The 14,776-nt window shown below is 41.4% G+C and overlaps 1 protein-coding gene across 3 annotated transcripts in view; it reads left to right on the top strand.

Moving 5' to 3' along the window:
• Positions 1–14,776, top strand: part of Deptor (DEP domain containing MTOR interacting protein) — a 140,534-nt gene that overhangs the window by 42,352 nt on the left and 83,406 nt on the right. For all 3 annotated transcript variants that reach the window (XM_076835418.2, XM_076835417.2, XM_076835416.2), the window contains exons 2-3: positions 1,803–1,981; positions 3,240–3,363. In XM_076835418.2, coding sequence (XP_076691533.1) covers positions 1,803–1,981; positions 3,240–3,363 — 303 coding nt within the window. The remainder of the gene's footprint in view (positions 1–1,802; positions 1,982–3,239; positions 3,364–14,776) is intronic.

The following is a 14,776-nucleotide window of genomic DNA, read 5'->3' on the forward strand; positions in this document are numbered from 1 at the left end:
CTAAATAAACAAAATAAAGATATTGTGTCCATCTACAGCTAAAAAAAAAAATATTTTTTAAAATATGGAATTTACAAATGATAGAGCATTGTGAAGTAATTAAGCACAATTAACATTTACTCTCAGTTTTTTAGCCCTTAGTCGAGGATCAGTAATAAAGTACACAAAACAACCTTTTAGTGACCAAAATAGATGTCATACATTCCGTGCATGACGTGCTTGTTCTCTTTATTCCTAGATGTTCATATCAAGCTTTTGCTCAAAATCTTTGAGTTCTACATAAATATTTTTACACCAGCTAGCTTAGTGGACCCTGGCAGAACAGAAGCAGGAGATTAAGGGAACTGTTGGAGTTCAGGAACAAGGACAGTGATTTGCATGACAGCAGAACACAGGAGGAGACCAGAGAATGAAAGACCTTGTATCTGACTCTAGGAAGTTCTGGGACAACTGGGTGCAGGATCAGATAGCTCTAAATGCACCAGTTTTGTAACTTTCAATGCCACAAAGCCATTAAACCATTCACCTGAAGGATGTTTTAGGATGATTTTGGTATTAGATACCTAATTAAACTTACTTAAGCATAAAGGAATGTATTAGTTCGTGTAATTAAATCAAGGTTAGGCAGTGTCTTAGCTTTTGCATTGCTGTGACCAAAATACCTGACAAGAATGACTTAGAGATGGAAAAGTTTATTTGGGGCTCAGGCTTTTAGAGGTCTCAGTCCATGGACCTCAGACTCCATTGCTCTGGGCTCAAGGTGAGGCAGAACATCATGGCGGAAGGGCCTAGCAGAGAAGAGCAGCTCAGCTCATGGCAACTGGGAGGCAAAGGAAGAGAGGGGAAGGAGCCCGGGGAAGATGCACCCTTCCAGGGCAGACCCCTGGTGACCTCCCTCCTCCAGTCATGCCTCCCCTGCCTACAGTTACCACCAGTCAGTCCATTTAAACTAGGGTGGAATTATTAGTTTATAGTTCTCATAATCCAATCATTTTACCTCTGAATGTTCCTGCATTGACAGTAGCTTCTGGGGATACTTCCTATCCTAATCACAACAGTTGGTTTTATGAACTTCTGAATTCAGTGCTCAAAATTGTTTGAAACATTTCCCTCCCCCATCTTTTTTGGGTACCAGGAATTGAACCCAGGGGAGCTTCACTACAGAGTCACATCCCCAACCCTTTTTATTTATTTATTTATTTTAATTTTGAGACAAGTTCTCACTGTGTTATCCAAGTTGGTCTCAAACTTAGGATCCTCCTTGCCTCAGCCTTTTATTTCTTCTCTATTTTCTGATGCATGAATCTGCTGCCTCAAAGTTCCTAAAAGGCAGGTGGCAGTCACTCATGAGTATTTGTTGTATGAATGGAGGAGTGAAATTATGGTGGACCCTGAGCAATTTGTGATGGAGAGAGAGTACCTTGTTTCAATAAGTTTCTAGAGTTTTTATTTGTGGGTTGAACCAATAACACCAGAGGTAGAGGGAGAAAGAGGAAGGGAATAAGGTAAAGTAGAAGATAAGAGAGCTTTCTTTGATCTCCTGAATAGCTGGAGAGTTGTAGGTTGGCCTTGTGTTTTTTTCTTCTCACATTTACCTGTATCATCTCTAGATCTCAGGGTGGAATCACCTCCTGGAGCCTTTGAGCTCTGACAGTATGGAAATCACCAACTGACATGAAGATATTTTAGTACTACTCTGATGCATTTAGAGCTTCTGTTTTGTTAACTTCTCTCTGGGATTGGTTTAATTATTCATGTGGTCTTCCAAATTCCTAAAGTAAATTGTTCATTGTTTTTTCTAGACTCAGGCTGCATGAAGAAAAGGTCATTAAAGATAGACGACATCATCTCAAAACCTACCCAAACTGTTTTGTTGCAAAAGAATTGATTGACTGGCTGATTGAACACAAAGAGGCTTCTGATAGAGAGACAGCAATTAAGCTCATGCAGAAATTAGCAGACCGGGGCATTATTCATCATGGTGAGTGAGGTGGCTACAGTCAAGGTGACTTGAGAAGAAAAATAGGGCTAAATCTTTCATGAATTTAAGAAATGCAAAAAAGAAAAAAGAAATGCATATTTTACTTTAAGTTGTCTTTTGTGTACCTCTTCCCAGTTGCATTTCTGTCCTCCTGCCAAGAGGTATTGGCTTATTTCCATGTACTTTTTTATACTTTTCCTTTCTATGTATACATCTCTTAAGTAGCTTGTCATGTTGTTTTAAGTGTTTTGAGCCATTATAAGGATGCATGTTTATTCTTCTGTGACTCAATCAATACACTATGAGATTCACTCATGTTGGTAGTATATCTGTTCATTTTGCTGCTATCATACACTTATCCATTCCTCTGTTGATGAAGATCCAGGTTGTTTACGTTTTTGCCATTTCTCTCAATGGTTCAGTTAACCCTCATGAACACATTTTGAAATCTCTCAGCCTCGTTTGGACCCATGGATGTGCTCCTCTTCTCCGGGCTGGGATACCAAGCCTCCTCCTTTTTGCCCAGTTACTACTTACTCTTCAGATTTCCATGTACAGACTTTTCAAGGGAGCTTTGTTTCCCCAAAGTTGGGGCCCTGGGCTCTCCTTTTCCCAAAGTTGGAGTCCTGGGCTCCTAGGCACTGGTCTCTCTTTACCTCCTTTTTGTTTGTTTGGTTTTTTCCCAGTACTGGGGATCAAAAACAGGGTTGCTTTACCAGTGAGCTTCATCCCTAGCTCGTTTTGTTTTTTGAGACAGGGTCTTAACTAAGTTGCCCAGGCTGCATTTGAACATGTTGAGGCTGGCCTCAAACCTGTGATCCTTCTGTCTCAGCCTCCCCCTGGGATTACAGGCATGCACTACTGTGCCTGACTCTCCTCTCCCCTTCATGGCCCTGTCACACCATGTTTTAGCTCCATGCTGTCATTTCTCTTTGTCTCACTAGATTGTGCATTCTTTGAGGCTAATGTCTGCCTTAATATCATCTTAAGAAGAGTCTGTAGAATAAATGATGAGTTTTGTGAACCTCTTAATAGATAATAATGATGATGATGATGATAGCTAGTCAAACTGAGCACTTACTGTGTACCAGGTATCGTGCTAAATGCTGTGCATGTATTTACCCGTACAGTAGCCATTTGTGTGCTTGCAGAATTAGGAAATGAAATGATTCTTACTTAGCAACTTACATCACTTGAGTAATTAAATACAGAGTGATTCGTTTTCCTCATTTGCCTCTCTGTACATGTTGTGTTTCAGTGTGTGACGAGCATAAGGAGTTCAAGGATGTCAAACTCTTCTACCGCTTTAGAAAGGACGATGGCACCTTCCCGCTGGATAATGAGGTGAAGGCGTTCATGCGAGGACAGAGGCTGTATGAGAAGTAAGTGTGTGGGGACCCCGAGCTGTCATCCTGACTGGTAGAGAGAAGCAGGGCGGTCTCCGTCTTCTGTTGACTTCAGCCTGGCTGCTCCACGGGGGCTGGTTACATAACTGTTCCTTTTAAAAGGAGAAAACGCTATCACCCATTTGCTTTTCTCTGCCAGAAATTAAGTTGATTTCATAAGATTCTTAATAAAGAATGAAGTCATCTTTTCTATATTTAAGTCAATTTAACAAAAACTCCAAAAGTGAAAACAAAGGATGGGGCTTGGCGCTCCCCTTCGGTGAGGCCGGTGCCCTTTACCATGTGTGAAGAGGAATGCTGCTGCAGCAGCAGGAGGCTCGGGCTTGGAATTAGCTAGAAAAGCAGAGTCAAGGGCAGGAGAAGATCAGGGCTCATCAAGGGATACTTGAAGTAGCAAGAACTTCAAGTAGCATAATGTCTACAGGAATCATCTTTCTACTCTTCTTTTATATATACACACACACACACCAGGGATTGAACCTGGGGCACTCAACCACTGAGTCACATCCCCAGCCCTTTTTAATATTTCATTTTGAGACAGGGTCTCATTGAGTTGTTTAGGGCCTCACTTTTGCTGAGGCTGGCTTTGAACTTGTGGTCCTCCTGCATCAGTCTCCCGAGTTGCTGGGATCACAGGTGAGTGCCACCATGATCCTCTTTCTGCTCTTCTGAAGAGGATTCTGTTGTTGGATCTTGAACCCCCAGGAGTCTGTCTCTGAGCTGACCTGCTACTCTGTAGCTTCTTCCTCATTCTACCTATCTTGTTTTTTCCCCCCAGGGTAACCATTAGAGACAGGAGTGCAGAGGACTTAGCTCAGGGGTGGCAGGTGTGTCTAACATGTGCAAAGCCCAGGCTCAATCCCCAGTACCACCACCACCAAAAAAAAAAAAAAAAAGCAGAAATCAGAAGCCATGCCACATCCCAAGTGTGTAGCTCAGATGTCTGGGACATAGGAAGACCCCATGGGTGACAGCCATTCCCGATGTGAACTCAGTATTGATGACCACCCTCAAATCTGTCCTTCCTGTGCTATGTGCTCTGTCCGACTTCTGTTTGCCTGTTTCTGTGCTGGTCTTGTCTCACTGTTTTTGGTTGGTGTTATATCTTATTTGTTTTTGGTACTAGGGATGGAACCAGGGGTGCTGTACCACTAAGCTATATTTTTTATTTTCTAAGAATGGCCTTGAACTTCAACCTCCTGAGGCACTAGGGTTACAGGTGTGTGCCACCACATCCAGCTTGTCTTACCATTTTATGTCCCAGTATGCACTAGCTCTTCAGTCACTTATTTTTTTAACTTAAAGTATAGAAAATCCCTCATCTCCCCGACTCACCTGAAGTTGAATGGAAGGATCCACCAGCACCTCTATTGGAATATTTGAGCTTCTACTTGATGTTGTTTTCTTTCACTTTCTTGGTTCCATTTACAAAATTCTAAGAGGTATTAGATATTTAGATACCATAACTTCAAACTACGATTCTGTGTTGCCAAAGCCATTCATGCCCTCTCCCTGCAGCTTATCCTTTGAATCTGGATATCCACACTTTAGGACAAGTATTAGCAGTAATGTTAAAAGTCTAGAAGAAGGGTTAGGGCTATAGCTCAATGGTGTAGTGCTTTCTAGCATGCAATGAGGTCCTAGGTTTAATCCCCAGCCTTATAAGGAAAAAAAAATGTGAAAATGTCTGGTGTCAGCTTTTATTGATAACATGAAGATTACGATGGCAAGATAATAATAAGAAGAGTTCAAGTTGTTGATGCCTTCTAGAAAAGAGACTCCAGCCTCACCTTCTGTTGCTTCTCCTCTCATCCTATCTATGCATATTCACATGCATATCTCTGGACTATCTGAATATTCTGTCTGCCTTCTGGAAATATATTTACTCATTGATTATTTAACAGATCTATCTTGAGCCTTTACCCCATGCCAAGCACTGGAAATGGACCCTGAGCTGGGCTTGGTGGCCACATGCCAACTTGGGAGGCTAAGTCAGAGGATTGCAACTTAGAGGCCAGCCTCATCAAGTTAACAAGATTCTTTCTCAGAACAAAATAAAATAAAATAAAATAAAATAAAAAGGGCTAGGTATATAATTCAATGGTAGAGCATCCCTGGGTTCGACCCCCAGCACCTCCCTCCCCACCCTGCCATACACAAAAGGTAATGAAGCATAATGCTGGTGGTTGTCACTGTCAGAAAGAAAAGTAGACCTACTGAAGGTGGTGAGGTGTTTTAGACAGGGGGGTCAAGGAAGATGTTCCCGAGGAGATGCCATTTGAATAGCATGAGTTTTGCAGATGTCTGGTGGAAGGTGACCCAGGCAGGGGAACAGCAAGGGTAGAGTTTTTTTGTTTTGTTTTGATTTGTTTTGGGATACCAGGGATTGAACTCAGGGGCACTCGACCACTGAGCCACATCTCCAGCCCTATTTCATATTTATTTTAGAGGCAGGGTCTCACAGAATTGCTTAGCACCTCACTTTTTCTGAGGCTGGCTTTGAACTTGAGATCCTCCTACCTCAACCTCCCAAGCCACTGGGATTACAGGTGTGTGACACTGCACCCAGCTGCGTGAACTTTTTGATGGGTTCCTCAATATTGCTGTGCTTTTTCTGTGTGCATTTTACTTTCCAGTCATTAATATTCAGTGTCACAATATCTAAGGAAATTTATTTCTTCAAATTGCTTGTGAAACTAGAACTAGGAAAAAGTAATTTAATAAGTACTTAACCTTGGATGACCTAGCTGCCTCCTAGCAATCCTTGGCAGTCCCTTCTGGTGGCTGGAACACACCTGGAACAAACTTGAGGACCTTTGGAGCTGACATTTCTGTTTACCTATTCTATCTGTTATTTTTAGCATGTATATTTTATGCACTTTTCTTGTTTTCTAGGCTTTTTGTGAATTTTGTAAGTTTTAGATACCTTTTTAAAAATAACATTAGAAGTTGGAGGTAGAGATGTAACTTGGTAGAGTACTTGCCTACCATACCCGAGGCCCTGGGCTCAGTTCCTAGCTTCTGAGAGAGAGAGAGAGAGAGAGAGAGAGAGAGAGAGAGAGAGAAAACAACCATATGAATAGTTGGTTTTGTTTATAGCTCATTGTTTCAATTATTTTAATTTTTTAGTATTGACATTTTGCTCCTACATTCTTTTTTTTTCTTTTTTATTTGTTTTTTACTTGTAGGTGGACACAATAACCTTTATTTTGTTTTTATGTGGTGTCCAGGATCAAGCCCAGTTCTTCATGTGTGCTAGGCGAGTACTCTACCACTGACCCCCAGCCCTAGCCCCAGTTCCTACATTCTTTTCAGCAGAATACTTATTTGGGATATCTCTTAAATTTATACATGAAAGATTTGCAAGATGTGTCCCTTTTGCTACTTTCCTTCTGAGATCTTAACAAGAGATATTTGCTGATTGCTGACTGTGTATCAGACTTCCAGACTAATCCACTTTACTTAATTGTCATAACAATACTGAATTAGATGATGCTGTTGTCTGTTTTAAGAGTAAAATGTGACAGGGAAAGTTAAATCTCTTATCCAAGGTCATTTCAGTAGTAAATAACAGCTGGAGCCCAGACCCTAACCTCTTTGTCACTAGGCTATTAATAAATTCTTTGTATTTCTATTAGTAGAGATTAGATGAATGAAATCAACATTTACTTCAACATATAGCTTCCCATACAGAAGGATTTGTAAGTTGTCAGGGTGAAGAACTTTCTGTAAAACTTCACTAAAGATAGACCAGGATGTCGATTTGGGGAAATGAGAGCCAACTCTTTCTCCTTCAGGGTAGGTCTGCAGGGCATCCTGTAGATCTGATCAAGGCAACAGCAGCGCCTTTTATTTGCAAACTAAGTTCCTTTAAGCACTCTTGTTAGATTACGTCATCTGAACTTCCTTACAAAATGGGGTCATGACCTCTTCATCTTGCTTTCAGAAGGAGCATCAGAGACCCAAAGCAGTGAAGTCATTAGATATGAGGTGACACAGCCTGAGAGAACGGAGGGGGGCCTGTACCCAGCCTGCTGCTGTCTGCACCCTTCCCACCAACTCCGAGGGACGGAGGGACCGAGGGACCGACTGTATTACCCATGTTTCCTCTTAGTTCTTCTCTTGCTTATTCTGTTATTAATAGGACTTGGAAACTCAGTGGTTTCTGGCTGAGGTTTTACTGAACTATGATGATTTTAAGGTGCCCTGGTTTTCTACTCTGTGGCGGTGTCTGCTGTTTAGTTGAACAGAAACTCTGTTTTGAAACTAAAAATTCAATCACTGCTGGCTCTCTGTGTTTATGTCCCCCAGTTACCTAATATCAGGGATTCTGGAACGAGTGACAATAAAGAGTTCAGAAACTTCCCACTGTGATGAGAGTTATAGGGGAGAAGGAGACAGGAATCCTCCTGCATAATAAGTGACAGTGAAGGTGGGCTTTGGAGTCATAAAGCCCTGGTCTCCAATCCCAGACATACATATTGCTCTGTGACCTTGAGCAGGTTGCTGTGGTCAAGACTCTGATCTGCTGTCTTCAATGACCGTATGACCAGAATACAGAAGGGACAGCTGGGAAGATTATATATGAGATTTGTCTGTATAGTATGTGGCATGGAACAAGAGATTAAGAATTTCTACCTGCTCTATTAGAGTAGTAAATAATAATATAAATAAATGATACCTGTTATTCTTGGTTCATCATGTCATTATAAGATGCAGCCTAGTAAGAACCCAGGAGCCAGGCTGCTTGGTTGTAGATCTTGGCTTTGTGCCTTGGAGCAAATAGCTTCACCTTCCTCTGCCTCCATTTGGCTGTCTAGTAAATGGAGGTACTGATTGTACTGACCTCATAGGCTTCCTAGGCGATAAAGTGGACCAGCATGTACAAGCACACAGCATAGAGCCTACCCCCAAGTGGCGTGCATGCTGCTGCTCATCTGCTGCCAGCTTGGAAAAAAGAGAGAGGGAGTGCCCTGGGTTGATGCCCCAGCTTGTCATTTTGAGGAATTCATCTAGGTGCATTCAGGGCAGAGTGCACTTTCATGAACACGCACCACCCACGTGCACTATGGCCTGTGGATGGCTAGGCGTGCAAGGAGTGAAGCGGAACACAGCCTGTCTCCAGGAGAGCCTTGCCTGTCCACTGCATTGCACATGGGCGTGTGTACCTGAGACAGCCAGCACACAAACAGAAGGCACATTCTCCCCAGCAGGACAATTTTTAGTTTTCAAAGAAAACTTTTGTTAGCAGGATAAATATGCATAACTTAAAAGAGCAGCACTAAATCTGTGTACGCTGCCTTCAGAGGCTAGGAGGTGTGGTGCATCCTCTAAATGGCAGAACTAGTCATTTAGCAAGTGGCAAAATAGATCTCTTTAAGAGAAACACTGAACTCTAAATTATCAAGTGCTGGGCTGGGGTGCTCACCTGGCACACATGAGGACTGGATTTTAATCCCCAGCACTGCAAGAAAAAAAATACTTAAAAAACGATATCAAGGGCTCTGTATACTGATGAATAGAATTAGCTATAAAATAGAATATGACTTAGAGGTACGATTTGCACTTGCCTTACTAAATGTAGTAGTTGAAATGCACATTTTCAGCTAACCATGATTTCATCTTTAAACTTAGAGGGGATATCTCCATTCTTATTTGACCTCAGTCTTCATATGGAGTTAGAGCCCTTCTAGGGCTGGTTCCTGGAGACATTTGTCTAGTTTTTCATCCAAAGGGCCTTGGTATTCTTAGCAGCAGGAGTTTCTCTCTGCAGCCCCTAGTGGTCCATTTATCCTGCAAAGGGGTTTAAACCCAGCTGAAGAGTTGGTTTCAAGGGCCGGTATGCCATCAGATCTTTGCATTCCCACTGCTTCCTTTATGCTCTCTTCCAAGGACAGAAGAGTAATGAAAGAGAGAAGCTGTATCCAAAGCGCAAAGCCCCTTGTGTGTTTTATCTTATCAGAGGTTTCTCCATCATGTGCCCCAGTAACACTCCTTTGTTCTCTCCCAGTGCCTGGCACAGTAAATATTTGTTGAATGAACAAAGGACTCTCCATGTTGTGACAGCTATGAGCTGCTGATCTTGTAGTGTGAAAGAGCCACAGAGAGCTGGCTTTTAATGACAAGCAGCAGCAGCAGCCAGAGGTTTAGCTTGCCTGGCTTCTTAGAGTTGACAAAGCATTTTACGCATTATTTATTTGATGCTCTGTACAATTCTGTGAGCTGTATACCCAGTGGGCATAACCAATCCTGTTGTAAAATGGGAAGCATGAGTTATAGAGAGAGTTAATAACTGATATAAACCCTGAGAGGGAACTGGAATTAAAAATAAAGGTCTTTAAGCTTTCCAGCTATTTATTCTATTTTGTTCTATTTTCAATATGGAAGTGGTTTTGTTTATTGTTTTTTTGTACCAGGGATTAAACCCAGGGCTCTTTATCACTAAGCTACATCCCCAGCCCTTTTTATATTTTATGTGGGACAGGGTCTTGCTAAGTTATGGAGGGAGGGTCTTGCTGAGGCTGGCCTTGAATTTGTGATCCTCCTGCCATACCCTCCTGAGTCACTGGGATTTTAGGTGTGTGCCACGTGTTTGATTTGTTTTGTTATTTCAAACTGAAATCCCAAGTTCTATAACTTGATTCAAAACAAATGAACAAAAAAAATTTAATGGTACCGGGGATAAAACCCAATAGCACTTTACCACTGAACTATATCCCCAGTTCTTTAACTTAAATTAAAAAAAAAAAAAACTTTTACATTTTTAAATTGATTTGTTTAAAAAAATTTGATACAGGGACTCACTAAGTTGCTGAGATTGACCTCAAACTTGCCATCCTCCTGCCTCAGCCTCCTGAATTGCTAGAATTACAGGAATGCACCATTGTTTTAAGTCTGGCTTGATTCAAATTTTATCTTTAAATATTTTAAAACTATTTTGCAAACTATAATACATTTTCTTTTTTTTTCAATATTTTATTTTTTGGTTATAGTTGGACACAATACCTTTATTTTATTTAATTTATTTATATGTGGTGCTGAGGATTGAACCCAGGGCTTCCAACATGTGATGCAAGCGCTCTACCGCTGAGCCACAACCCCAACCCCAATACATTTTCTAATATGTGCATATTTGCATTTTACTTGTGCCACCTAATTAATTAGTGGTTTAATAGAATCTCCTAATTAACATTTTCTACCTTCTTAGGTTTAAGTTTCCTAAGGTTACAATGTTAGTGGGTTAAAAGCTATTAGGTTTTGTAACTATTTGTGTGACCAGGAATGATTTTTCTTCTTCTTTTTTTTTTTTTAATTTGGTGTGGGGATCTAACCCAGGGCTTTGAGGCAAGCACTCTACCAACTGAGCTATATCCCCAGCCCTCAGGAATGATTTTGATAATGTGTAACTAATGTCAAGAACTGATAAGAGCTGGGCTCAGTGGCACATGCCTGTAATGCCAGTGACTTGGGAGGGTGAGGCAGGAGGATCACAAGTTGAAGGCCAGACTTAGCAATTTAGTGAGGGCTTAAGCAATTTAGTGAGACCTCAAAATAAAAAAAATAAAAAGAGCTGGGGATGTAGCTCAGCTAAAGCACCCCTGGGTTCAATCCCTAGTACAAACAAAACAAAAAACTGTTAGGGGTCTGACCTTTTACTTGCAAGCTACCAAATTTGCCTGCCATTTCTTCATGGATACGGTAGACGATAAGAAACCCCTGGGTCAGGACAAAGATACCTTATTATTCTTAGTAATAGCAGTAACCAGAGTATTATAATTTTGTTGACTTAATTCTCAAACCTTAGTTCCTATAAAATAACACAATGAACTCTGGGGACATTGCACACCCAGTGGGTTTCGTGATAGAAGAGGAACCCTAAGCTTCAGGGACCTGAATTTTTTTTTATCATGCTCTTCTTCAGACCCACCTGCCCTCAGTTCCAGAAGGAGATATAACATTGTTGCTTCTTTGGCAGAGAAAAATCTACCTTTTTTTTTTTTTTTTTTTTTGCTCTAGGGAGAGCCATAGTCTTCCAAGTCTATTTACTGTATAAGCATCCTTGAGAAGCTAGTCTGGAACAAAAGCTGTTAGTACTTCTATTTGTAAAACATAAAAAAATGAGAGAGATTCATGGAGAATTCTCTCTCAACAACTACAACAAAATGCAAAAATTGAATTTTGTAGCTAAACATTGGGATAGAAATGCTTATGCCCCTACTCCTCTTCTTATTTCTATATTTTTTTCTGTTAATCAAAAATGTTTTATGGGTTTAATTGTTTAACTTGTAGTCTCAGCTACTCCGAGGCTGAGGTAGGAGGACCATGTGAATCTACAAGTTGGAGAAGACCAGCCTTGCCAATGTAGTGAGAGCCAATTTTTTTAAAAAGAAGAAGAGCCAGGTGCAGTGGCACATGTCTGTGTTCCCAGCAGCTGGGGAGGCTGGGGCAGGAGGATTCCAAGTTTGAGGCCAGCCTCAGCAATTCAGCAAGGCCCTAAGCAACGTAACAAGACCACGTCTCAAAATAATAAAAAAAGGGCTGGGGAGGTAACTCAGTGGTGAACCATCCCTGGCCCCAGTAAACTCCCATCCCCCCAAAGTATTTTTCAGACTGAAGCTTTTACTTCTCAAAATTTCTTTAGGTTCAGTCTAGTAGCCATAAGGAATACTGTTTAATAATAGTGAATGATATGCAGCTTAATGGATTTTTAAATGAGCTGGAGGAAAGTGTCCATCACTTGGCTCACACCAACTCCTTGCATCTGGTTTTGGAAATCACATTTTCCTAGTAATACACCTTCCCCCTGCTGTGTAATACATGGCAATAATGTTAGAACTTCGTTATTATGCAGATCAGGCAACAGGCCAGCTGTGCTTGTCAGAAGTCATCAGCCCTAGGTTGTCATCGGCAGATTTCTAGCTCTGGTTGATTATTTAGAAGTGACTTGATTTAAAGGTAAACACACTGCTGTTCAAACAATGGCCTGGACTTGTTGACAGCAGAGATTGACTGTACTGGTAACTTCTGCTAAATTGTCCTAATCCTGTGTAGTGTCAGGGGTACAAACCAAGTTTCTGTAACATTGATTTTTGCCAGTCAACCTCTAGAGCTACTTTTCAACTTGGTAGAATGCAAAATACCATTTAAGATTCCTGAGCTGGAGAAGTATGGATCAGAGTTCTTCTTCTGCCACTTAAGACAAGACATTTGTCCTTCCTGAGTCTGTTTTTTCTTCTGTGATCTAGAAAGAAGATGCCCATTCAGAGGCTTGTTGTGAGGACAAATGTGGTCAAGTCCAATGGAGTCTTACTAAAGCAGGACCATTAGGTTTCCGATATGTAAGGAAATACATAGACTCAAAAATATCCTGTTATTGCCAGGTACGGGGGCACACATTTATAATCCCAACTACTTAGAAGACTCTGGCAGGAGGATCGAAAGTTTGAGGCCAGCCTGGGCAACCTAGCAAGACCCTGTTTCAAATAAAAAGGGCTGACGATGCAGCTCAGTGGTAGAGCACCCTGGGTTCTGCAAAACAAACAAACAAATAACAACAATAAAAATCCCTCTAGAACTGGATGTGGTGGCACATGCTTGCAATCCCAGCAGTTTTGGAGACTGAGGCAGGACGATTGTGAGTTCAAAGCCAACCCCAGAATTTAGTGAGGCTTTAAACAACTCAGTGAGACTTTGTCTCTAAATAAAATATAATAAAAGGGCTGGGGATGTGGCTCAGTGATTAAATACCCCTGGGTTCAATCCCCAGGACTAAACAAACAAACAACCTTCTGTTACCCAAGTTGCATCAAAACCCAGCCTTTCTACAGTAGAGTTATATTCTACACGATGTTCAGCCTGTATATGGGACATTTCTGTCTGTCTTCTAGATCTATTCTCAGCCCTTTCCAAGTTTCTGTGTTCCCAGGAGGCTGGCCTATATGAACAGCTTTAACAGGCCTCATTGTCTTCTGCCTCCTGGTTTGTCTCAGTCATTGAAGGGACTAGCAGGACATTCCTGTTTCCTCTGTACTATTGAAGGCCACAGCTCTTGCCAGGCAGTCCTCTCCTTATTCTTATCTATCCTCTGTGGGCTCTGGATACCCTACCTCCACCTGTACCCATAACCCTTGGGCCTAGAGTTTTTAATGGCTGCCCACCCATTGAACTTTACCATCCCTCCTAGTTTCCGTTAACCCTTCCCAAAGCTTTAGTAGTTCCTGTATTATAAGCCGTCTTCCATTAATCATTGGTATGATCTTTTTTTTCCTACTAGGACCCTGATTGACAAAGCCTGTGAGACTCACTTAGGGAGTCAGATGAGTTCTTATCTCCTTTCTCTAGGAGTTGACAGGGAGGCTGAATTGCCTTCCCCCTATGAGTGGAAAAGTTACTTGATCTTTCTGTGTTGTTGTTTGGATAGTGTACTACCTGTAATATCATAGTTGAACCTGACACATGGAACTCTGAGTGGCTATATTTGTAGAGGAGAAGTTCTGTATTATGATGAATTATTCTGGCTCCTTTCCTCTCTGCTGTGTTGCCCTGGGTGCCAGCCTGCCGCCATCTCTCCAGGGTAATTGGTGTTTAATATTTTAGTCTCTCCAGCATGCCTGAAAACCTCTTTGAGGGGATAGACCTTGAAACCTTACCCCATGATGAGATCTCAGTACCCAACACAGAGCATGTACTTCTAAATGCTGTTGAAGAGATGAAAAGACAAATGAATGTTTGGTCATTCTTATTTAGAAAAAGAGTCAATGGGCAGCCTCTTTCTCTCTTTCCTAAACTTAGGGATACTGAAGTGTAAATAAGATGGCAAGTAGATTTTTACTATTCTGGCCAGGCATGGTGGAACATGCCTGTAATCCTAGCAACTCAGGATTAAGTTCAAGGCCAGCTTTAGCAATCTAGCAAGGCCCTAAGCAATTTAGTAAGCTCCTGTTTCAAAAAATAAAAAGGACTGGAGATGTGACTCCAGGTTAAGCCACCCCTGGGTTCAATCCCTGGTACAAAAAAAAAAAAAAAAAAAGTTTACTATTATAAGATCATTCTATTCATGTTTATTAATTATAGCTTCTGATTGTATATATTTGGAAGATATTATTTATTCAGGACTTCTGTGTTCTACACACAATCCTTTTGGGGGCAGGTACCAGGGATTGAACCCAGGGGCACTTAACCACTGAGCCACATCCCCAGCCCTTTGTATATTTTTATTTACAGACCAGATCTCACTAAGTTTCTTAGGACCTCATTAAGTTGCTGAGGCTGGCTTTGAACTCACAATCCTTCTGCTTCAGCCTCCCTAGTTGCTGGGATTACAGGTGTGCATCACCGTACCTGGCTATAATCCTATTTCTTACACGTAATTTCATTCAGTCCTTCCCTT

Source organism: Callospermophilus lateralis, chromosome 16 (genome assembly GCF_048772815.1).
Source record: "Callospermophilus lateralis isolate mCalLat2 chromosome 16, mCalLat2.hap1, whole genome shotgun sequence".
In the NCBI taxonomy this organism is placed as follows: domain Eukaryota; kingdom Metazoa; phylum Chordata; class Mammalia; order Rodentia; family Sciuridae; genus Callospermophilus; species Callospermophilus lateralis.